This window comes from Emys orbicularis, chromosome 1 (genome assembly GCF_028017835.1).
Source record: "Emys orbicularis isolate rEmyOrb1 chromosome 1, rEmyOrb1.hap1, whole genome shotgun sequence".
Classification (NCBI taxonomy): Eukaryota; Metazoa; Chordata; order Testudines; family Emydidae; genus Emys; species Emys orbicularis.
Genome location: NC_088683.1, coordinates 1,722,005 through 1,745,903, shown reverse-complemented (window position 1 = coordinate 1,745,903; position 23,899 = coordinate 1,722,005). Strand labels below are relative to the sequence as shown.

The window sequence follows — 23,899 nt, the reverse complement described above, 5'->3', positions numbered from 1 at the left end:
CCATAGTGGGTCAGACCAAAGGTCCATCCAGCCCAGTATTCTGTCTGCCAACAGTGGCCAATGCCAGGTGCCCCAGAGGGAGTGAACCTAACAGGTAATGATCAAGTGATCTCTCTCCTGCCATCCATCTCCACACTCTGACAAACAGAGGCTAGGAACACCATTCCTTACCCATCCTGGCTAATAGACATTGATGGACTTAACCTCCATGAATTTATCCAGTTGTCTTTTAAACCCTGTTATAGTCCTAGCCTTCACAACCTCCTCAGGCAAGGAGTTCCACAGGTTGACTGTGCGCTGTGTGAAGAAGAACTTCCTTTGATTTGTTTTAAACCTGCTGCCCATTAATTTCATTGGGTGGCCCCTAGTTCCTATATTATGGGAACAAGTAAATAACTTTTCCTTATTCACTTTCTTCACACCACTTATGATTTTATAGACCTCGATCATATCCCCCCTTAGTCTCCTCTTTTCCAAGCTGAAAAGTCCTAGCCTCTTTAATCTCTCCTCATATGGGACCTGTTCCAAACCCCTAATCATTTCAGTTGCCCTTCTCTGAACCTTTTCTAATGTCAGTATATCTTTTTTGAGATGAGGAGACCACATGTTTAAAAGGGGACTGGATAAATTCATGGTGGCTAAGTCCATAAATGGCTATTAGCCAGGATGGGTAAGAATGGTGTCCCTAGCCTCTGTTCGTCAGAGGATGGAGATGGATGGCAGGAGAGAGATCACTTGATCATTGCCTGTTAGGTTCACTCCCTCTGGGGCACCTGGCATTGGCCACTGTCGGTAGACAGATACTGGGCTAGATGGACCTTTGGTCTGACCCAGTACGGCCTTTCTTATGTTCTTATGTTCTTATGTGTACGCAGTACCATGGATTTATATAAGGGCAATAAGATATAGTCCTAGCCTAACCAAGTTCCTCTGACTCTCCCTGTGGCTGGACAGAGCTCAATATGGCTTGGCCAGTGTCTGCTGTCTAGGGCAAGGCCACTGCTGGCTTCTGCCTTTATGTTTAGTTGTGGCTTTAAATAACCATTAAAGCAAAAGGGTTTCGGAAAGGCACCTTTTCTACTAGGCTGATCAATTCAAAATCAGAAACAAACCAGTAATAGGAGAGGACAGGGCAGGGCAGGGCAGGGGAACAGAGTGATCTGAGCTGCTTGGTATCTGGGTGCATCAAACAATGTGCATCTTAACACAGTAAAACACAAAGTGTGTGTGTAGGGACAGAAGGATGAGGATGGCAAAGTGAGTTAAATCTTTGCTGTGTCAGCCCATCACCCCCTGTGGTGCCAACAAAGGATGAGCTTGGGCTGCCTGTTACAGACTTTGTTTGGGAAGAGGCCTGCAGTCTCAGAGTCTGTTATCCAGGGACTTGGACAAAAGCCTCAACATTGCTGAACAAAAACTTGCGAGGGACCTGGGGGATGCTGGGAGCCTTGGTTTTCACAGATGTTAAAGCCTGAATGGACCATTGTGATCATCTAGTCCAGTGGTTCTCAAACTTTTTTACTGGTGACCCCTTTCACATAGCGAGCCTCTGAGTGCGACCCCCCTTATAAACCAAAAACACTTTTTTATATATTTAACACCATTATAAATGCTGGAAGCAAAGCGGGCTTTGAGGTGGAGGCTGACAGCTCGCGACCCCCACATGTAATAACCTCGCGACTCCCTGAGGGGTTCCGACCCCCAGTTTGAGAACCCCTGATCTAGTCTGAGCTCCTGCGTCACATGGGCCAGGGACCCCACCAGTGAGTTCTGGGTCCAGCCCAGAGTGTCTGGTTTCACTAGGGTAAATCTGTAGAACTGACCAGTCCCCACCAGATCATTGATGAAGGACCCCCTACAAACAACCCTACTGGATCATGAATCTCCATTGACCATTACTTTATGAGATCTATCAGTTAGCCAGTTCTGAATGCATTTAATAGGGGCCTCACTGATTTTGTATAGTTTATTTTTTAATCAGAATTTCAAGTGAGACTAAGCCAAATGCCTCAGAGTGCTCACTTGCGTCTGATGAAGTGGGCATTCACCAACGAAAGCTTATGCTCCAATACTTCTGTTAGTCTTAAAGGTACCACAGGACCCTCTGTTGCTTTTTACAGATTCAGACTAACACGACTACCCCTCTGATACTTAGAGTGCTGACGTGTATCATGTCATGGAGTCATAAATTCCAAAGCCAGAAGGGACCATTGTGATCATCTAGTCTGACCTTCCGTATAGTACAGGCCAGAGAACCAGCCAGGGCGCAGTGGGTGATGGTCTGAGATCTGAATCAGTGACTGTACAGGAACTCTGGGCTCTAATTAGCTGAGACAATTGCACCCAGCCGGCAGCTCAGGATATCCATGCTGTCCCTACCACTAACAAATGGGACATGGGAAAGTTTCCTTCCCAGTGGTCAGGTGGCGTAACATCCTGCTGCCCCAAGGTTTCTGTCAAAAAACTTCTCCTCCCCAAGAGGAGATCTGGCTCTGAAAGCAGCTGCTCTATGTTCTTTGGCCAAGATTTACAACAGTGCCTCAGTTTGGGTGGCCTCATCTGGGGACCCCATAAAGGGACAGGAGTGCTCAGCGGTCAGCCCCTGAGAATCAGGTCCCATGGATTTGTTTCAGGTCGGACACCCCAAGTCCCATCACTTTTCCATACTCGCCTTTCCTAAACCCTTCTGTTTTAATAGTTATTTAAAATCACAACTAAACATAAAGGGAGAAGCCAGCAGCAGCCTCGCCATGCACAACAGCAGCTGGCCAAGCCTAATGCAAAGGCCAAGCCATACAGAGCTGTGTCGGGCTGCAGGGAGAGTCAGAGGAACCTGGTTACCCCAGAGAGCAGCGAGCTCCTCCAGCCCCTTCCCAGAGGCAATGAGCCGGCACTTTGTTATCTCATTTTATTGTAGGCTGGGTACGTTGCTCCCTCGGGGCTGGGGCCTAACATACCAGAACTGCTAGATTACAAAGGAAATTGCAAGTGTGGCAGCAAATGTCACTTCTTAATGGGGCAATAAAATGGTGACACCCAAACGGTCTGTGCAGGAGAGCTCAGTGCCTGGCCCTTCGGTCCATATTCCTAGCAGTGTGGGGTGGGTGCTGAGCAGGACGGGGAGAGGCTGGCTCCCTGTGGGATGCTCTAGAGGAGATATGGGGTGCTGGGGGGGGCAGGAGCTGGTGCCCGACATAGGTCTGTGGGTGCTGCCTGAGAGTGGTGGCTGAAGCCTTCTCAGTGCAATCCCCCTGCCCCCTGCTCCATCTGGGAGGTGGGACAGCAGGACCCTCTGGTCAGTCATACCTGGTGCTGGGCAGCAGCATACCTGGCCCCGGAGCCTGGCCAGGAAGAGATCGGCCCTCAGAGCTCCCAGTGCCATGTGGCGGGGCCTGGCTTGTCTGGATAATTCAATCAGCTTCTGACTTCTGGAGGCCTTGGGCTGTTCCCATCACTAACCAGGACACCCCGGTCTCCTCTGCGATTCCCAGAGGGGCTGTTCCTGGAATCGATCTCTTGGCGTTTCGAGCGATGAGGGTCGGTGATATTTGCTGAAGTTTAGTGTAAGACCTGGTGAGGATCGCAGCTTGTCACAGCTTCACAGCATGAGAGGGGGGCCAGATTGGTATGCTCGATGGCTCAGCAGTACCCCAGTTCCAGGTTCCTGGGGGTGAAATGCGCAACTTGTTGTTCTGAGTGAGATTTGCATTTCATACACGGGTGTAGAGATTTTCAGGGAGATTTAAGTGTGGTGGCTGAGAACAGCCAAAGAGGTGACCAGTTTGTTATTTTCTGTTTGATTATTTCTGGAAAGGGAAGTAGGGTCAGAAAAGCAGGAAGATGATTGAAGGCCGTGATGCCATTGCAAAGCGGGAGCTATTCAGACTGCAGGCAGCAGGAAAAGAAAAAGAACACAGGTGTTACCAGCTTTGAAGGAATGTTTGCCCTTGTTGTTCAGGAGCATTTCCTAAGCAGATGCAAAGATCATGTGAAACAGTGTCTATGGGACAAAAAGGTGAAATCTGTGGATGAGATGGCTGCTCTAGCTGATGACTTTGAGCAAACACAGGCATCCATTCTAATAAACCACAGAGAGAGGGGTTTAAACCTGATAGGAAACAGGGTCCCCATTTTACCTCTTGGAAGAAAGAGGGTGGCCAGAAGGCTGGGCACTCACCTCCCCAAAACTATCCCGCTAATCCCTGTCCCAAACCACCCATAAAAGCAGAAGAGCCCAGAAGGTGCTACCACAGTAATTCCACAGAGCACTTGAAGAACAAATGCCCCAAAGTGAAGGAAAAAAAGCCCCCCCAACCCATGATGACATGGTTGTCCTGAACCCTGAGACCCCAGAGGGGAACCAGGTGGGAACACCCATGACGTACCTCACAAGCTTGGTGGAACCTGCGCCCTGAGAACCAGACATGAAACACATGAAGGTTGTCAAAGTTAATGGCATAGAGTGCCTGGGGTGGAAGGATACAAGGGCCCAGAACTCTCTAATTCAACCAAGGGTGGTCCCAGGGGTCAGTATATTGCTGGGCCAAAGGGCCAAGATTAAGGGAGTGGGCAAAGCAGGTTCCCTGTGCCGCTAGCTAAAGTTTATGTGGAGTGGGAAGGTTTGGAAAGAGATTTAACTGTGGGAATTATGTCCCACAGTTAAGTGGGAAGACACCCCGGCAGACATGTTAGTTGGAACGATTTTTTCCACAAGGTCAAGACTGTTGGCATGGTGATCTGCAGCAAGAAGGAGTATAGTGTAGGGTTCCCGGAGGGAAAGGGTAAAGTCTCAGCAGCTGCTGAAGGAATGGGGGTGGGTCTCTTTAATTCTCTGCAGAAGGGGGAAGGTGCATGCTTCCAGGCATGGGGGTGGTTGAGACCATTTCCTGCACTGCAGATGAAGGCAGCGTCTCCTCAGAGATGGAGGAGAGTGTATTGCCTGTCAGTGAGAAGGCTGTTCCAGTTGTTAGCTGCAAGCCTCTCACAGCTCACCCGGGGCAGACCCTGCTCCAGGGAGCACAGGGAGATGTGTCCCAGGGGGGAGCCCAGAGAGGGGTGATGGACTCTTAGAAACCACTGAGGAGGTGGGTGCGGGTTCCATTGACTCTGCAGTGCAAAGAGGCAGCGTGCTCCCAAGTGTGAGACAGGCAAAGTCAGGCCTCTGCCCAACCGAAGGTGACGTGCCCTCAGGGTCTGGGGCAGGAGAAATATTGTCGGTGACTGAGGACGCTGGCCCAGTTGTTTGTTGTCAGGGATTTGCAGCTGAGCAAAAGGCAGACCCCATCCTAGAGAGCATAAGGAAATGTGTCCTGGAGGGAACTCCAGGAAGGGAAGGGGGGGAGACGTTTTTTGAAGAGGGTGGGAAGCTGTATAGGGAGGCTCCTGTGGGAAAGAACAAAGGCCCTGGGCAGCCCTATAACCAGTTGGTTGTATCCAGCCAGCATCGTGGGGAATTAATGCTTTTAGCACATGCTGGTCCTTCTGTTGGTCACTTTGGGATACAGAGAACTTATAACAGGCTAAAGAGAGATTTCTACTGGCCAGGAATACAGAATGATGTGAGAGATTATTGCAAGTCTTGTGTAGTTTGTCTAGGGAGGAAAAAACCTGTAGGACCCCAGACAGCGCCCTGGCGTCCTTTGCATGTGATACAGAAGGTGTTCCTGAAGGTAGCGATGGACATTGTGGGCCCTACTCAGCGTCCCACTCGGAGGGGGAACAGGTATATCTGAGTGGTGGTAGATTTTACCACCAGGTATCCTGGGGTAGTTGCTCTGTCTAACATTGAAGTCCAGACTGTGGCAAGAGCCCTTCTCACAATATTCAGCAGGGGGTGGGGGTTCCCTAAGGAGATTTTGTCTGATTGGAGGTCAAATTTCATGTCACACCTAGTCAATATGTATGGAAGCTATAGATTCATAGATTCATAGATTCTAGGACTGGAAGGGACCTCGAGAGGTCATCGAGTCCAGTCCTCTGCCCTCATGGCAGGACCAAATACTGTCTAGACCATCCCGGATAGACATTTATCTAACCTACTCTTAAATATTGCCAATGATGGAGATTCCACAACCTCCCTAGGCAATTTATTCCAGTGTTTAACCACCCTGACAGTCAGGAACTTTTTCCTAATGTCCAACCTAAACCTCCCTTGCTGCAGTTTAAGCCCGTTGCTTCTCTTTCTATCCTTAGAGGCTAAGGTGAACAAGTTTTCTCCCTCCTCCTTAGGACACCCTTTTAGATACCTGAAAACTGCTATCATGTCCCCTCTCAGTCTTCTTTTTTCCAAAGTAAACAAACCCAATTCTTTCAGCCTAGGTCATGTTCTCTAGACCTTTAATCATTCTTGTTGCTCTTCTCTGGACCCTCTCCAATTTCTCCACATCTTTCTTGAAATGCCGTGCCCAGAACTGGACACAATACTCCAGTTGAGGCCTAACCAGCGCAGAGTAGAGCGGAAGAATGACTTCTCGTGTCTTGCTCACAACACACCTGTTAATACATCCCAGAATCATGTTTGCTTTTTTTGCAACAGCATCACACTGTTGACTCATATTTAGCTTGTGGTCCACTATAATCCCTAGATCCCTTTCTGCCGTACTCCTTCCTAGACAGTCTCTTCCCATTCTGTATGTGTGAATTTGATTTTTCCTTCCTAAATAGAGCACTTTGCATTTGTCTTTGTTAAACTTCATCCTGTTTACCTCAGACCATTTCTCCAATTTGTCCAGATCATTTTGAATTATGACCCTGTCCTCCAAAGCAGTTGCAATCCCTCCCAGTTTGGTATCATCTGCAAACTTAATAAGCGTACTTTCTTTGCCAATATCTATGTCGTTAGTGAAGATATTGAACAGAGCCAGTCCAAAAACAGACCCCTGCGGAACCCCACTTGTTATGCCTTTCCAGCAGGATTGGGAACAATTAATAACTACTCTCTGAGTACGGTTATCCAGCCACTTATGCACCCACCTTATAGTAGCCCCATCTAAATTGTATTTGCCTAGTTTATCGATAAGAATATCATGCGAGACCGTATCAAATGCCTTACTAAAGTCTAGATATACCACATCCACAGCTTCTCCCTTATCCACAAGACTCGTTATCCTATCAAAGAAAGCTATCAGATTGGTTTGACATGATTTGTTCTTTACAAATCCATGCTGGCTATTCCCTATCACCTTACCACCTTCCAAGTGTTTGCAGATGATTTCCTTAATTACTTGCTCCATTATCTTCCCTGGCACAGAAGTTAAACTAACTGGTCTGTAGTTTCCTGGGTTGTTTTTATTTCCCTTTTTATAGATGGGCACTATATTTGCCCTTTTCCAGTCTTCTGGAATCTCTCCCGTCTCCCATGATTTTCCAAAGATAATAGCTAGTGGCTCAGATACCTCCTCTATTAGCTCCTTGAGTATTCTAGGATGCATTTCATCAGGCCCTGGTGACTTGCAGGCATCTAACTTTTCTAAGTGATTTTTAACTTGTTCTTTTTTTATTTTATCTGCTAAACCTACCCCCTTCCCATTAGCATTCACTATGTTAGGCATTCCTTCAGACTTCTCGGTGAAGACCGAAACAAAGTAGTCATTAAGCATCTCTGCCATTTCCAAGTTTCCTGTTACTGTTTCTCCCTCTTCACTGAGCAGTGGGCCTACCCTGTCTTTGGTCTTCCTCTTGCTTCTAATGTATTGATAAAAAGTCTTCTTGTTTCCCTTTATTCCTGTAGCTAGTTTGAGCTCATTTTGTGCCTTTGCCTTTCTAATCTTGCCCCTGCATTCCTGTGTTGTTTGCCTATATTCATCCTTTGTAATCTGTCCTAGTTTCCATTTTTTATACGACTCCTTTTTATTTTTTAGATCATGCAAGATCTCGTGGTTAAGCCAAGGTGGTCTTTTGCCACATTTTTCATCTTTCCTAACCAGCGGAATAGCTTGCTTTTGGGCCCTTAATAGTGTCCCTTTGAAAAACTGCCAACTCTCCTCAGTTGTTTTTCCCCTCAGTCTTGATTTCCATGGGACCTTACCTATCAGCTCTCTGAGCTTACCAAAATCCGCCTTCCTGAAATCCATTGTCTCTATTTTGCTGTACTCCCTTCTACCCTTCCTTAGAATTGCGAACTCTATGATTTCATGATCACTTTCACCCAAGCTGCCTTCTATTTTCAAATTCTCAACGAGTTCCTCCCTATTTGTTAAAATCAAATCTAGAACAGCTTCCCCCCAGTAGCTTTTTCAACCTTCTGAAATAAAAAGTTGTCTGCAATGCAGTCCAAGAACTTATTGGATAGTCTGTGCCCCGCTGTGTTATTTTCCCAACATATATCTGGATAGTTGAAGTCCCCCATCACCACCAGATCTTGGGCTTTGGATGATTTTGTTAGTGTAAGCAGAGTCAGGATGAGCTCTACCCTGACATCTGGTGGTGAATTATGGCGAGTGTGGAAAAGAACTCCAGGGGCTGATATTGTTTGCATAGGCACACCCACCCTCCTGGCATGAGACAACAGCAACTGAAAGTGGTTACTTTGGCTGGTGTGGGATCCCCCGTTTCTCTGTTATTGGGGCAGGAAGAATAAAGTTTTGTTACCCTGATTCTGTGAATCAAGGCCAGTGGAACTGTTGTATGACAGCAGGACTCACCATTAACTAAGTAGCACTTGCTTGACAAGGGGCATGGGTTACAAAACCTAGTGAATTGAGAGAGGTTGGGGGCAGGTATTTGTATCTGGTGGTATGGGCCTCTTTTGTAAGCCTGGAACACCAATTGCATCTTCTTCACTGTTGAATGTCAGAGCTAACTTTCAGAGGGGTAGCCGTGTTAGTCTGAATCTGTAAAAAGCAACAGAGGGTCCTGTGGCACCTTTAAGACTAACAGAAGTATTGGGAGCATAAGCTTTCGTGGGTAAGAATCTCACTTCTTCAGATGCAAGTAATGGAAATCTCCAGAGGCAGGTATAAATCAGTATGGAGATAACGAGGTTAGTTCAGTCAGGGAGGGTGAGGTGCTCTGCTAGCAGTTGAGGTGTGAACACCAAGGGAGGAGAAACTGCTTCTGTAGTTGGATAGCCATTCACAGTCTTTGTTTAATCCTGATCTGATGGTGTCAAATTTGCAAATGAACTGGACCTCAGCAGTTTCCCTTTGGAGTCTGGTCCTGAAGTTTTTTTGCTGTAAGATGGCTACCTTTACATCTGCTATTGTGTATCCAGGGAGGTGGAAGTGTTCTCCTACAGGTTTTTGTATATTGCCATTCCTGATATCTGACTTGTGTCCCTTTATCCTCTTGCGTAGTGACTGTCCAGTTTGGCCAATGTACATAGCAGAGGGGCATTGCTGGCACATGATGGCATGTATAACATTGGTGGACGTGCAGGTGAATGAGCTGGTGATGTTGTAGCTGATCTGGTTAGGTCCTGTGATAGTGTTGCTGGTGTAGATATGTGGGCAGAGTTGGCATCAAGGTTTGTTGCATGGGTTGGTTCCTGAGTTAGAATTGTTATGGTGCGGTGCGTGGTTGCTGGTGAGAATATGCTTAAGGTTGGCGGGTTGTCTGTGGGTGAGGACTGGCCTGCCTCCCAAGGTCTGTGAAAGTGAGGGATCATTGTCCAGGATGGGTTGTAGATCCCTGATGATGCGTTGGAGAGGTTTAAGCTGAGGACTGTAGGTGATGGCCAGTGGAGTTCTGTTCATTTCTTTTTTGGGCCTGTCTTGTAGCAGGAGGCTTCTGGGTACACCTCTGGCTCTGTTGATTTGTTTCTTTATTTCCTTGTGTGGGTATCGTAGTTTTGAGAATGCTTGGTGAAGATCTTGTAGGTGTTGGTCTCTGTCTGAGGGGTTGGAGCAGATGCGATTGTACCTCAGTGCTTGGCTGTAGACGATGGATCGTGTGGTGTGTCCAGGGTGGAAGCTGGAGGCATGAAGGTAGGCGTAGCGGTCGGTGGGTTTTCGGTATAGGGTGGTGTTAACGTGGCCATCGCTTATTTGTACGGTGGTGTCTAGGAAGTGGACCTCCCATGTAGATTGGTCCAGGCTGAGGTTGATGGTGGGGTGGAAGCTGTTGAAATCATGGTGGAATTCTTCCAGGGTCTCCTTCCCATGGGTCCAGATGATGAAGATGTCATCAATGTAGCGTAGGTAGAGAAGGGGCGTGAGTGGACGAGAGCTGAGGAAGCATTGTTCCAGGTCAGCCAGAAAATGTTGGCATATTGTGGGGCCATGCGGGTGCCCATAGCAGTGCCACTGGTCTGGAGGTATATATTGTCACCAAATATGAAATAATTGTGCGTGAGGATAAAGTCACAGAGCTCAGCAATAAGTTGTGCTGTGTCATCATCAGGGATACTGTTCCTGACGGCTTGTATTCCATCTGTGTGTGGGATGTTTGTGTAGAGAGCCTCTACATCCATGGTGGCTAGGATGGTGTTTTCTGGGAGGTCACCAATGCATTGTAGTTTTCTCAGGAAATCTGTGGTGTCACGGAGATAGCTGGGAGTGCTGGTGGCGTAGGGTCTGAGTAGGGAGTCCACATATCCAGACAGTCCTTCAGTGAGAGTGCCAATGTCCGAGATGATGGGGCGTCCAGGATTTCCAGGTTTGTGGATCTTGGGTAGTAGATAGAATAACCCCGGTCGGGGCTCTAAGGGTATGTTGATTTGTTCCTGTGTTAGTGTAGGGAGTGTCCTGAGTAGATGGTGCAGTTTCTTAGTGTATTCCTAAGTGGGATCTGAGGAAAGTGGCCTGTAGAATTTGGTATTGGAGAGTTGTCTGGCAGCCTCCTTCTGGTAGTCAGACCTGTTCATGATGACAACAGCACCTCCTTTATCAGCCTCTTTGATGATAATGTCAGGGTGGTTTCTGAGGCTGTGGATGGCATTGCGTTCTGCACGACTTAGGTTATGAGGCAAGCGATGTTGTTTTTCCACAATTTCTGCCTGTGCACGTCGGCGGAAGCATTCTATGTATAGGTCCAGACTGTCATTTCGACCCTCAGGAGGAGTCCATGTGGAGTTCTTCTTCCTGTGTTGTTGGTGGGAGGGTATCTGTGTATCAGTGCGCTGTTCAGTGTTATCTTGAAAGTATTCTTTGAGTCGGAGGCGGCGAAAGTAGGCTTCCAGATCACCGCAGAACAGTATCATGTTTGTGGGGGTGCTGGGGCAAAAAGAGAGTCCCCGAGATAGGACAGACTCTTCTGCTGGGTTGAGTGTGTAGCTGGATAAATTGACAATATTGCTGGGTGGGTTAGGGGTACCCCTGTTGTGGCCCCATGTGGCAGGTAGGATTTTAGACAGCTTACGGTCCTTTTTCCTTTGTAGAGAGGTGAAGTGTGTAATGTAGATCTCCTGTCTTATTTTAGTAAAGTCCATTTGTGTGGAGGGTTGGTTATTTATGAAAGTCTCCAGGTTGGAGAGCTCTTTCTTGATGTTTTTCTGTTTGCTGTATAGGATGCTGATCAGGTGGTTCCTCAGTTTCTTGATAGTGTATGGCATAATCTCTCACTGTGGTCTGTGCAGTATGTAGATAGCAATGGATTTTTCACCTTCAGTCCATTTGGTATGATGTCCATCCGTTTGCATTTGGAAAGGAAGATGATATCTGTCTGTATTTGTGCAAGTTTCTTCATGAGGTTGATAGATTTCCATTCCATATGGCTAAATGCAGTGCCTTGCAAGGTGTCAAGTATCAGAGGGGTAGCCGTGTTAGTCTGAATCTGTAAAAAGCAACAGAGGGTCCTGTGGCACCTTTAAGACTAACAGAAGTATTGGGAGCATAAGCTTTCGTGGGTAAGAACCTCACTTCTTCAGATGCAAGTAATGGAAATCTCCGGAGGCAGGTATAAATCAGTATGGAGATAACGAGGTTAGTTCAATCAGGGAGGGTGAGGTGCTCTGCTAGCAGTTGAGGTGTGAACACCAAGGGAGGAGAAACTGCTTCTGTAGTTGGATAGCCATTCACAGTCTTTGTTTAATCCTGATCTGATGGTGTCAAATTTGCAAATGAACTGGAGCTCAGCAGTTTCTCTTTGGAGTCTGGTCCTGAAGTTTTTTTGCTGTAAGATGGCTACCTTTACATCTGCTATTGTGTGTCCAGGGAGGTTGAAGTGTTCTCCTACAGGTTTTTGTATATTGCCATTCCTGATATCTGACTTGTGTCCATTTATGCTATTGCGTAGTGACTGTCCAGTTTGGCCAATGTACATAGCAGAGGGGCATTGCTGGCATATATAACATTGGTGGACATGCAGGTGAATGAGCCGGTGATGTTGTAGCTGATCTGGTTAGGTCCTGTGATGGTGTTGCTGGTGTAGATATGTGGGCAGAGTTGGCATCGAGGTTTGTTGCATGGGTTGGTTCCTGAGTTAGAGTTGTTATGGTGCGGTGCGTGGTTGCTGGTGAGAATATGCTTAAGATCAGCTACAACATCACCGGCTCATTCACCTGCATGTCCACCAATACTATATATGCCATCATATGCCAGCAATGCCCCTCTGCTATGTATGGGAACCCCAGCGCACTGCGGGAGCTCTGTGCCCAGCCCCTGGAGCGTTGCTAACGCAAACAGCCCCGGCCCAGCGTCCTGCCCACCGACCGGCAGCCAGGTACGGACCAGCACCACGGCCCCGTGTCAATAGGGCCCAACACGCCACCCATTGTACCTGCCAGCGGAGCTGGGCCCGAGGAGACGGGCGCCCGGCCTGGGCCTGGCTTCTGCTGCCAGGTGGCAGCTTCCGAGGCCTGGAGAACGGGGGGCTGGACCGGGCTGGTGCAGCATCACTGGCAGGAGAGGGCTCCGCTGCTGAGCTAGTAGGAGAAATAGAATGTGCCAGGAAAGGGGGGTCCTGACTCCTTGGGCTCTTGGCTTCTCTCCTCCCTGGCCTGGGCAGCGCCTCTGGCAGCGCTAATGCCGTCATTATCCTTCTGGATTCTTCCCACTCCCAGCAGCAGCCCCAGTGCTGGGGGCTGGAGGAGGCAGGGGGTAAGGCCATTTTCCACTGCATGCATCTGATGAAGTGCGTTTCTAGCCCACGAAAGCTTATGCCCAAATAAGTTTGTTAGTTTCTAAGGTGCCGCAAGGACTCCTCGTGGTTTTTGCTGATACAGACGAACACGGCTACCACTCTAGGCATTTTGTATTATCTGCAAATTTTGCCACCTCACTGTTTACCCCTTTTTCCAGATCATTTATAAATATGTTGAATAGGACTGGGCCCAGTACAGACCCCTGGGGGACACCACTATTTACCTCTCTCCATTCTGAAAACTGACCATTTATTCCTACCCTTTGTTTCCTATCTTTTAACCAGTTACCAGTCCATGAGAGCACCTTCCCTCTTATCCCATGGCAGGTTACTTTGCGTAAGAGCCTTTGGTGAGGGACCTTGTCAAAGGCCTTCTGAAAATCTAAGTACACAATATCCACTGGATCCCCTTTTTCCACATGCTTGTTGAGCCCCTCAATGAATTCTAGTAGATTGGTGAGGCATGATTTCCCTTTAATAATAGCATCTCTGTCCTCACACCCCGTTGTAGGCAAGGCAGGGCTGCTTGCCCCAGCACAGTCAGGGACTGAGGCACAGAGCGGCTAAGTGACTGGCCCAAGAGCACCCAGGCAGGCTGTGGCGGAGCAGGGCATAGCACCGGCGTCGCCCCAATCCGAAGCTAGCACCGTAACCACTGCACCACCCAGCCTTGCGCTGGGCAGGATTAAAACCAGGCATTCCTCCCGCTGCGGGGTCTGCTCTCCATCAGCCCCTGGGGCCCGGCTCAGCTGCTGCAGGAGTCCCTGCCCTGGGAATGGCTGGGGGGGGAGCTGATGCCGCAGAATCGTGGCTGCTGGCTGGTGACAACAGTGCAGGGCTTTCCCCCTGGGCAGCACCACCCAGCCAAGGACCCCAATGGATTGGCACCTCCCAGCCCCTGTGTGCTGTGGGGCCGGGGCTCGGGGGGCGCTGCATGGTGCTGGCATACCAGGCCATTGGGGTCACGCCGCTCTGGGATACCCATAGCTCCGGCTAGCCGCACACGTCCAGTCTCAGCTGCCCTCCCCTGGGTACGTACCCAGCCGGCCAGCCTGAGCTACTGCAGCCACACGGCTACTTTTAGCCCGCCAGCTCAAATCAGAGCTCGCACGTCTCCGTCGACTGCCTGGGAACCAGCCGCCCAGCTGTGCCCTTAGCGCCGAGGACACGAATCCCCAGACAGAGCTGTGTGCTCCGGCCAAGCGAGGCGTTCACACCCTCGCTCGTCTCCTGCCACGGCTGCTGCTGCAATCGAGACACCTCGCGCTGCCTGGACACGGGTGAGCGAGCGGGGCTGTCGGGGAGGTGCCGAGGACTCTGGGCTGCGAGGAGCAAGAGCAAGTGAGCATGTGCACCCAGGGCTGCCACATGTCTGGCCCACACGGGGCAGCAAAGAGAGGTCAATCTGGATACGGTCCAGCTCCGAAAGGACATTGCAGAACTAGCGGGTTTAGAGGAGGGCAATGGGGATGAACAAGGGCCTGGAAAAAACTCTCCCATGAAGAGATCAACGAGCCTGGGCTTGTTCACTCTTATCCATCTCCTCTCTAAGGTGACGTGCTCAACATGAATAAAAGAACGAATGGGCTACAGAACGAAGATCCAGCGCTTCTGTTCTCCTTGTCTCAGGATACACCAACAAGGGGACCAATGAATGGGAAAGTGGGACATTGTAAACCTAGCAAAGGAATTGCCTTTTCCACACGACACATAGCCAGCCTGTGGAACTCACTGCTACTGGATGTTGTGGGGGGTGAAGAAATTGGCAAGATTCAAGGATTGGACATTTCTGTGGACGACAGGAATGAGACACGAACCTGTCAAAGAAGAGTGGGTGAAAATTCAAATGAACCTTCATGGAGGTTTCCTTGCCAGGGTCGCCTGGTTCTTTAGGGGTCAGGGGTCAACTAGGAACCACTGAGCAAATGGGGGTGAGTCTGATCCCGGCCGGCTCAGCTCCAGGGGTGAAGTTCAGATCCAGGGGACCCAGGTGGCTGTGGGGAAGGGGGAGCCCCTGGGGGAACAATAATCCCAAGCCAGCACAAGAACAGTGTCACGCCCGTGAGACTTTTCCTCCAAGCTCAGTTTATTTTTTAACCCAAAAGGTAAAAAAGTAGCAACTTGCTGGGAGTTGTGGGGAAATAGAGGAGGGGTCCTTCTTTTTGATAGCCAGAGCTTTGAATCTGAAGGCCCCAAAATAAACCCTCCAACAGAGATCTGTTATGCTGATGGCCTTTGCACAGAGTAGGGCAGGCCTAAAGCTTAAACTAGACTAAACTGCACAGTTTTCTGCCAAACTCGGTCAAGGGTCGTGTCCAGAGGAGGGAATGGGAGAATAACCCCCCCCCCCCCTGCAGCAGTACTAATGAAATATGTTCATAACTGATGAAATATAATAACTGCAAGGCTACGGAAATATAACGCAAGTTGCTTGACATTAAGAAATTGTTTTTGCAGAGAGTTAATCATCCTTGCTGCTATAACTATTTGCAACCTTTTCCATAGTCCAGCTATCTGCAAACTAGCCCCTCCCTTAAGCCTTTGCTGAAATCCCCCGGAAAATGACATAGTCCGAGTCTTGAGAAATGTACCCAAGCTAGGGCCGAGCACCACCCCTGCGGAAACCACCAAGCGCCCCTCTACCCAAACAAACACCCACTCCTCGGAAATTAAGTCAGAGGGTAGGGAGGGGGGTGAGAAGATTGACCCCAACCCCTGCTTCCTAGCTCGTGATCAGCTCATGCTCAACCCTTACCCAGCTTGTGATTTGTCCCCAGAGCTCGTGTTCAACCCCTGTTCAGCTTGTGATTTGCCCCCAATGATTTAATGCATGACGTATTGTTTGTACCCTGCTTGTGGTTTAATGGAATAAAAGAAGCCTGCGAGCTGTTGCCCGGTGTGCCAGTTTGAAAAACTGCACCCCAACGCGTTGGTATGTATTGCAATAAAGGCCTCGGGCTCTGAGTCTGTGAACTAAAATCACTGCGTGGGTGATTCTTTCCACGACAGAGTTAATTAACAAGCCAGGCAAAGCTCCCAGCGGCTGAGCAGGCAGGGGAAGAATCACCACCCCCGAGCCTTCAGCGAGACCCTGGAACCTCGTATTGGTAATAGAAGATCGAGAACTGCAGGAAGCTGGCAAGGAGCGATGGGGACCTCACCAAGACCCTCCGGAAGCCCATGCTCTCGTACAGCTGCTGGGCCGAGTAGTGAACCATGGAGGTGGCCAGCACAACGGCACTGTACCCGTGTTCCTGGGCGAAGCGGATGACCATCCTGCAGAGCGCCCTGGCGATGCCCTGGCCCCGGTACTCCCTCCCCACGGACATGCGCTTCAGTTCCAGGGCGTGCCCCCTTTCCGAGGGGTCATCCGGTAGGACGGCCCCCACCATGCCCACCACTGCCCCCTCAGCCTCTGCCACCCAGAGACAAGAGTCTGCTGCCTCCAGGTAGATTCTCCGGTTGTCCAGTAGGTCGTTGCAAAGAAACTGCTGGGCGTAATCGTTCCAGAGACACTGGATGCAAAACCAGGCCCCAGTGAGAGCGAGCAGGAGAGCCAGGAGGGAGACCAGGAGGGACCCGGAGGCCGCGAGCACCGCCAGGAACAGGCCCAGGAAGTGCAGCTGGGCCTGGGGATGCTTCAGCATGTGGATGTAGCCAGCAGGAGCGTACTCCATAATCCCACGTCCGAACATGGTGCGCACGGCCTCGTAATCACTGTCCTCGTACTGCCGGATGCGGTACAGGGCCATGGGGCCGCTCAGCCCAGGCACACTAGGGCAGACAGAGTTTAAACCAGGGGAGCGGGTTGGGACATTGCTGATCCACCAGCCACTTCCCACAGTGCCCCTGGCTTCTCGCTGTACTGGGCTCCCCCCCACCCTCACTGACTCCTGGCAAACACCTTCCACGCCTCCACCCACCGCCCTGCCATCTCATCACCCCCATTCCCAGCTACCTCAGCACCCACCCATCAGCCCTGCCCTGCAAGAGGAGCACCAGGAACGGGTGGGGGGATGGGGGGAGACAATCTCTCCCAGGGGCTCAGGATAGAGGGGCTGGGGGGCAGGGCAGGGGGCTTCACTAGGCAGACGCTGCCCCTTTAAACGCCAGCCCTAGCTGGCGACAGGCTGGCCGTGGAGGTTCCATGCCCCACGCTCCAAGCAGCTCCCCAGACTAACGGGCTGCGATCCCATCTGGAAGGGGACGGCAGGTGTTTGTGGATCAGCCTCTCCCCCTCCCCCAGATCCACACCCAGAGCAGCTCGCACTGCAGTGGTCCCGTCACCCTCGTCCCCTTGCCCAGCGCGGTACCTACCCAGCGGGAGAAGAGAGCCGCTCTGTATCCGGGGCCTTTGCCCCATGCTGCTGGGAACAAAAGACAATAACCATCAGCTGGGACCAAGCCCACAGGAAGCGCCTCGACTCCATGGGGCACTTCCTGGATTCCCTATTCCTCCTCTGCTCTTTCACCTTCTCCAGCAAGGAGCAGGGCAGGGGGCCCAGCCCTGGGATGGGAGGGGAAGCCTGGGCAGCAGGAGGGGTTGGGAGACCCCAGAGGGGGCAGGTGTCAGCTGGATAGAGAGGAACCAAGGGGTGGGAGGGAAGGGGTGGGAGCCCTGGTGCAGGCACACAGCTCAGGGATTGTTTTAAGGCACCAACGGCCATAAACCCCCTGCACGGCCATGTCACCAGGCCCCCCGCAGCGTTCATCGGGCGGTTTGATTTGTCTCCCCCAGCCAGTGATCACAACGAACAGAAAAACATTCGGGAAATTCTCCCCAGCCTTGTCATCGGAGTACGTGAGCCTAACCCAGCCCCCGCAGGAGGCCAGCAGCCATCCCAGACAGCTGCCGGGTGGTGGGTTGGGCACTGACCCGGGAGCCTGGCACTGCTGGTGATGGGGGCAGGCTGCTCAGTGCCTCCCTTTGCACACCTGGCCTTGCACACTTTGGTGCGAAGCTCTGTGGATCTAACACTTCCCTGGGGAGACCCCGGACGGCCTGACTCCCAGCCACGGGCTCTAACCACAGGCCCCTCGTGCTGCTCAGAAGCTCGCCTGCTCTGGGGCATGGTGAGCGACGGCTGCCCTCGGGGAAATGCTCCATGCCCGGCCCAGGGGAGGGCCTGACGTGCACCGGATCCCCTCGGTTCGGCCTGGCCCTTACACACCCAGGCACAGCGGGAAGCTCTGGAGAGGGAGCGCAGCAGTCAGTGCTCGCCCGCTCACACCTGTTCTGCTGCCTGGCTGGGCAGGACGCCTGGGTTCTCTCCTCTGCTCTCAGAACACCCTGGGCTCCAAAGCTCAGTGTAGCCACGGCTTGGCCAGCCAGTCCCCAGGAACAGCCCCCACCTCCACGGCCCTTGCATGGGCTCTGCGGGCTGGCCAGCTCAGGGCCTTGGAAGCGGTTTCAGTTCCTGCTTTTGCAGCCAGGAGCAAAGCCTGTTCCTAGGGTGACCAGATGTCCCGATTTTATAGGGACAGTCCAGATTTTGGGGTCTTTTTCTTATATAGGCTCCTATTACCCCCCAACCTTGTCCCAAATTTTTCACACTTGCTGTCTGGTCATCCTACCTGTTGCTCTCCCGAGCAGCCCCTTAGCACAGGGGTGGGCAAACTTTTTGACCCAAGGGCCACATCAGGGTTGCGCAACTGTAAGGAGGGCCGGGTAGGGAAGGCTGTGCCTCCCCAAACAGCCTGGCCCCCACCCCCTATCCGCCCCCTCCCACTTCCTGCCCCCTGACTGCCCCCCTCAGAACCCTCAATCTACCCAACCCCCCTGCTCCTTGTCCCCTCACTGTCCTGACCCCTATCCACACCCCCGCCCCCTGACAGCCCCCCCAGGACTCCCACCCCCTATCCAACTGCTCTCTGGTCCTCATCTCCTGACCAACCCCTCCCGGGACACCTCGCCCCAACTGCCCACTGGGATCCCACCCCGTTATCCAACCCCCCCCCCACTCCCTGTCCCCTGACTGCCCTCTTGAACACTATTCACCCCCCCCCTCCCCTGACAGGCCCTGTGGGACTCCCACTCCCAACCCTCCCTGTTCCCCATCCCCTGACCACCCCCCCAGAACCTCGGCCCCATCCAACCACCCCCTTCTCCCTGACTGCCCCCCCCGAACCTCTCCGCTCCCTTACCCACCCGAGAAGGAAACGCTCCCAGTTGCAGCCAAGAGCAAAGTCTGTTCCTCTCCTGAGCAGCCCCTTAGCACCATGGCACAGGGCCCCCCGGGCTAGCCATCATTCTGTGGCCATGCAAAACCCCAGGGTGCAGCGACACTCTGCAATACCCCCAACCCCCTCTCCCAGCTGCAGGACTCACCTGTGCACAGACCCCAGCCAGGCTGAAAGCCCCCCACTTCCAGCCAAGAGCTCCAGAGCAGCGGCGATGGAACCGCTAGGTCAGGGGTTGGCAACCTTTGGCACGCGGCTCACCAGGGTAAGCACCGGGCCGGTTTGTTTACCGGCCACGTCCCCAGGTTCGGCTGATTGCGGCTCCCACTGGCCGTGGTTTGCCGTCCCAGGCCAATGGGGGTGGCGGGAAGCGGCAGCGAGCATGGCCCTCGGCCTGTGCTGCTTCCCGCTGCCCCCATTGGCCTGGACTGGCGAACCTGCGGATGCGGCAGGTAAACAAACCGGCCTGGCCCGCCAGGGTGCTTACCCTGGTGAGCCGCGTGCCAAAGGTTGCCGACCTCTGCGCTAGGTGCACAGAGCCGAGATGTAGCTGCCCTCCCCGGGAATCCAGCCAGCTGGCCGGGCCCAGGCTGCTTGAAGGGAAAGCAGGCTTTAGAGAGAGCCTGACGCAGGCAGCTCTGCCTGGGGGGACAGTGCGGGGTCTTTGCAACAGTTCAGCTTTCCCCCGACAGCCGCACTCGAGCAATAAGCTGCTCGCCCCCCCACGCACTCCAGAGCCCACCCCTCTAACTGCTTCCCTCCTTGCTGGCGGAAGCTCAAGCTGGTTCCTGGGCGTGGAAGCAGATTATAGCTGCGTCTCGTCGCCTTTGCATGGCACCAAAAGAGCTGCTCTGTGGCTGGGAGTCCCCATCTCTGTAAGGGGATCACAGCACGACCCACCCGCCAGCGGCCGAGGCACATTCCCTAGGCGTCAGGCCTAGGCCACTTCACGCAGCAGCTAACAGCCAGAAGCCAGGCTGTGTGGGATAGTGGCTGGGGCAGTGGGCTAGCATGCAGGAGACCGGGGCTACCCCAGCTCTGCCCCTGACCTGCTGCGGGATGTCGGCTCAGTCCCTTCCCCTCCCTTGCGCGTGTTTCCCCTCGGACCTTTGCCTGGGGCTTCTCTCTGGACTGGGAGCTGCTGGGGGCAGAGCCTGTCTGGCTGCGTGTGTGCAGGACAATGGGGCGTCCAGGCGCTGCAGGGGTCACACACACCACGAATAGTGTCGGTTACAGGTGGAACTGGGGTGGGGGTGGGGGACGTGAGCAAACTGGAACCACAGTCCTCCCCCCCCCCCAGTTCCTTTTGCCCAGATATGGGGGATGGGCACTCAGCAAATGGAAAGAACAATGGAACCTCCCCCGGGTTATTGGCATCCCACGTGAGCTCGCTGAAGGCCAGTTCGTGCGAAGCTCTGGTACCAGCTCTGCGCCGGAGAGACATCCCTGATGCTGCGGGTACTGCGGAGACACTCCAGGCTGCGCCAGGGCTATCTGTGGGGCACCGACATTTTATAGTGGGGGGCTGAAAGCCAGTGAAACTGTCCCCAAAGTTTTTACCTCGTGCCCCCCTTAGCCCTGTCCGTGCCCTGCCCCACCCCCAAGCTGAGGCTGGGAGCAGGGCAGTGTCTCCGGGAGAGGGGGGGGGTGATGTTTTAAGTGTAATATAATATCTCATTGAAAGATGACAGGGCCAGAAAGAGTTAATTAAACTGACCTGACCCATGGCCGAAGTTTAGAGACTTGTTAGGAACATATGTAAATGAACAGAGCTTTGAAATGCAGGCTGCATTGTTAGAGGTAGAAGGGTGGGTGTTTGCTCAGGGCTTGTGCTGTCAGCAAACAAGTCTTGTCTATTGCTATAGCTTTGATTCAAAGATCAAAAAAGGAATATTAACATTTAGGAAGACACTTGAGAGAAATAGTATTATTGTCTCTATGTCTCTTTGAAGGTTGTGGTAACCTGTATCTGAACTGTTTAATGGATAAATTACCCTGTGCTAATTGCCAGGATGTTTGGGAGAAGGAGAGTTAAGCCTATTGCTTTCTCAGGCCAAAAGGCTTCTGGAAATGTATAAAAACCCTGGGACACGATCCTGCTTCATCTCAGATCTGCTTTGGGTTTCAAGAGGGGGAAACCTTCAGCCACAAGGATTGAGATCCCCAGTCACTGACTGGAGTCACCCTGAATATGGACATTGGACTATAACCTCTGGACTATTTCTAAAAGGACTTTTGGCAACTACAAGCTCATCTCTGCTATGCATCTGAACCTCAAGAATTGAATTCAAGTCTGTATGTATATTGATCTTTTAACCAGCACTCTCTCTTTTCTTTTTTAATAAATTTTAGCTTAGTTAATAAGAATTGGCTATTAGCGTGTATTTTGGGTAAGATCTAAGTTATAATTGGACCTGGATGTGTCCAATTATATCCTTTCGGATTGGAAGAACCTTTTCTTTTATATGATGAGATAAGATTTTCAGTAATCATCATCATATCTGACGTGTGTATCTGGACGGAGATCTGAGGCTGGGAACTTTAAGGGAACTGCGTTGTTTGGACTTCTGAGTAACCAGTGAGGTAATACAGAGGCTGTTTTGTGCTGCCTTGGTAAATCTAAGTATTGGAATATCCACCAGCTTTTGGGGTTTGGCTGCCCCGTTTGGTTTGCAGTTCACCCTGATTGAGTGACCTCAGCTGGCTCCCACGGGCAGCACCGTCACAATGCCGTAGTCAGCAGGAGCCACAGAACCACATCAATTAAACTTTGGGTCAGAACCCCCCGCTATCCAAATTGGAATTTTGGTATTGAGAGTTTGGTTGGTTAAAGAGCAGTTGCAATGGGTGAGCAAAGAGCATATGAAAGCCTTGATAAAAAAAGCCCTGGAAGATTTGTGTTCAGAAAAGGGGGATAAGCTTTAGAAAGAAAGCTACAAATCAAGAACTGAGAGATCTGTTAATGGCCAGTGATCAGGAGGCAGGAGCACAGCCCTTACCTGAGGCTACAGAAGATGCAGAAAAAGTTAGAATGCAAATGGCAGCAAATAACCTGCAACTTGAGCATGAACAGAAACTAGCAGATCTTCGATTGCTGGAAAAGCAAAAAATAGCTGAATTAGAAAGAGAAGCTGTCACGGAGTAAGGGGGGACTCAGGGCCCTGCACCCCCGGCTTCCTGCGATTCACCATGACTCTCAGCCAGCCAGTAAAGCAGAAGGTTTATTTAGACGACGGGAATACAGTCCGAGACAGGTCGTGCAGGCACAGACAACAGGATACCCCTCAGTTAGGTCCATCTTGGGGTCCTCGGGCATCCCAGCCCCCCTCCAGAGGTCAGAGCCCTCCCTGCCTCCAGCCACCTCACCAGCCAGCTTCCCAGAGTCTGCCTTCAGCGACCCCTCCCACAGCCTTTGTTCAGTTTCCCGGGCAAAGGTGTCACCTCGCCCCAGCCCCCTCCTGGGTTCTCATGTTACAGGCTCAGGTATTTTCAGTCATTCCCCCATCCCCCAATGCAGACCATCCCAGCCACACTCCCCTGTCAGCACTTACAGATCACAGTAAGAACAGTCCCAGTTCGTCACATCTCCCCCCTTCGAGACCGAACTGAGCGGGGTCACTTTAGCCAGTGACCCGGGGAAGTTCGAACCTACCCCCGTTCCCATGGATGCCCCAGCATCCCTCCCATTCCTGGGTGAGAATTACACCAGGCCCCTCCAGTTTCACTCCCCCCCTTAGGTCGGGGGTGCTCGAGGGCATTTGCAGTTCGCATGTGGGAAGGGTTATGCGGCCTGTGCCCTTTTCCCACCCCAATACCCCTGGGGTTCCAACTGGGCTGCGGTCTTCTCCCAGCGCTCCAGTCTGGAGGTCTGTGCTTCGGGCTCTCTTGGTTCAGAGCCCCCCTTTTAACCTTGGCCACCCTCTGGAAAGGCTCCTCTATGCTGGGCAAGGGTCCTAAAGCCGTTTTCCCCTTGTCCCGGGCCTTCCTTCCCCTCTGACAGGGGTCACAGGATCGGCAGTACTGCCGGACAGTAACAAAGACCCCAGGCCAGTAAAAGCTCCATAGCAGCCTCTGCTGGGTACGCCAGGTTCCCTGGTGCCCTGAGAGGGGGGTGTCATGGGCCCGGCACAGCAGCTGGCGGCGATACTTCTGGGGTACCACCAGCTGCCTCCTGAACCTCCCTGACTCCATTTTCCCTGGGGGAGCCCATTCTCGGTACAGGAACCCCTTCTCCCACAGGAACCTTTTCCGGCCACCTCTCCCCATGGCCTGTACCGCACCGAGGTCGGCCAGGTCCCTTATCTTCCGTAAGGAGGGGTCTTTCTGCACCTCGGCCTGGAACTCAGCAGCTGGGACAGGGATGGCCACCTGCTCTCTCTTGCCGGCTGGGTCTGAGGCCGCAGCCTCCCTGAGCCGTGTCCCTGGGCGTTCCCTCCCCACCAGGTTAGGGTCCTGCGCCTCGGGCAAGGCACCCTCCCCAAGGCCAGGGCGCAGTGCCCCTCGCCGGCTCTGACTGCGGGTCACAACCAGTGCACTTGGTGGGTTGCTTGACCAGTCCTCCAGGTCCCCCCCCATCAACACCTCAGTGGGCAAATACGGGTGCACCCCACATCCTTGGGGCCCTCCTTGGCCCCCCACTTCAGGTGTACCCTCGCCACGGGCACTTTGACTGGTGTCCCGCCCACCCCCGTCAGGGTCAGGT

At 52.2% G+C, this 23,899-nt stretch overlaps 1 protein-coding gene across 1 annotated transcript; it reads right to left on the bottom strand.

Annotated features, from left to right (window-relative positions):
* Positions 1 to 16,097: 16,097 nt before the first annotated feature.
* Positions 16,098 to 22,264, bottom strand: LOC135895612 (N-acetyltransferase 8-like). Its single transcript, XM_065423752.1, has 2 exons — positions 22,197 to 22,264; positions 16,098 to 16,791 (listed from the first exon to the last, which is right to left on the bottom strand). The coding sequence occupies exons 1-2, from the start codon at positions 22,262 to 22,264 to the stop codon at positions 16,098 to 16,100; spliced, it is 762 nt and encodes a 253-aa protein (XP_065279824.1).
* Positions 22,265 to 23,899: the final 1,635 nt, after the last annotated feature.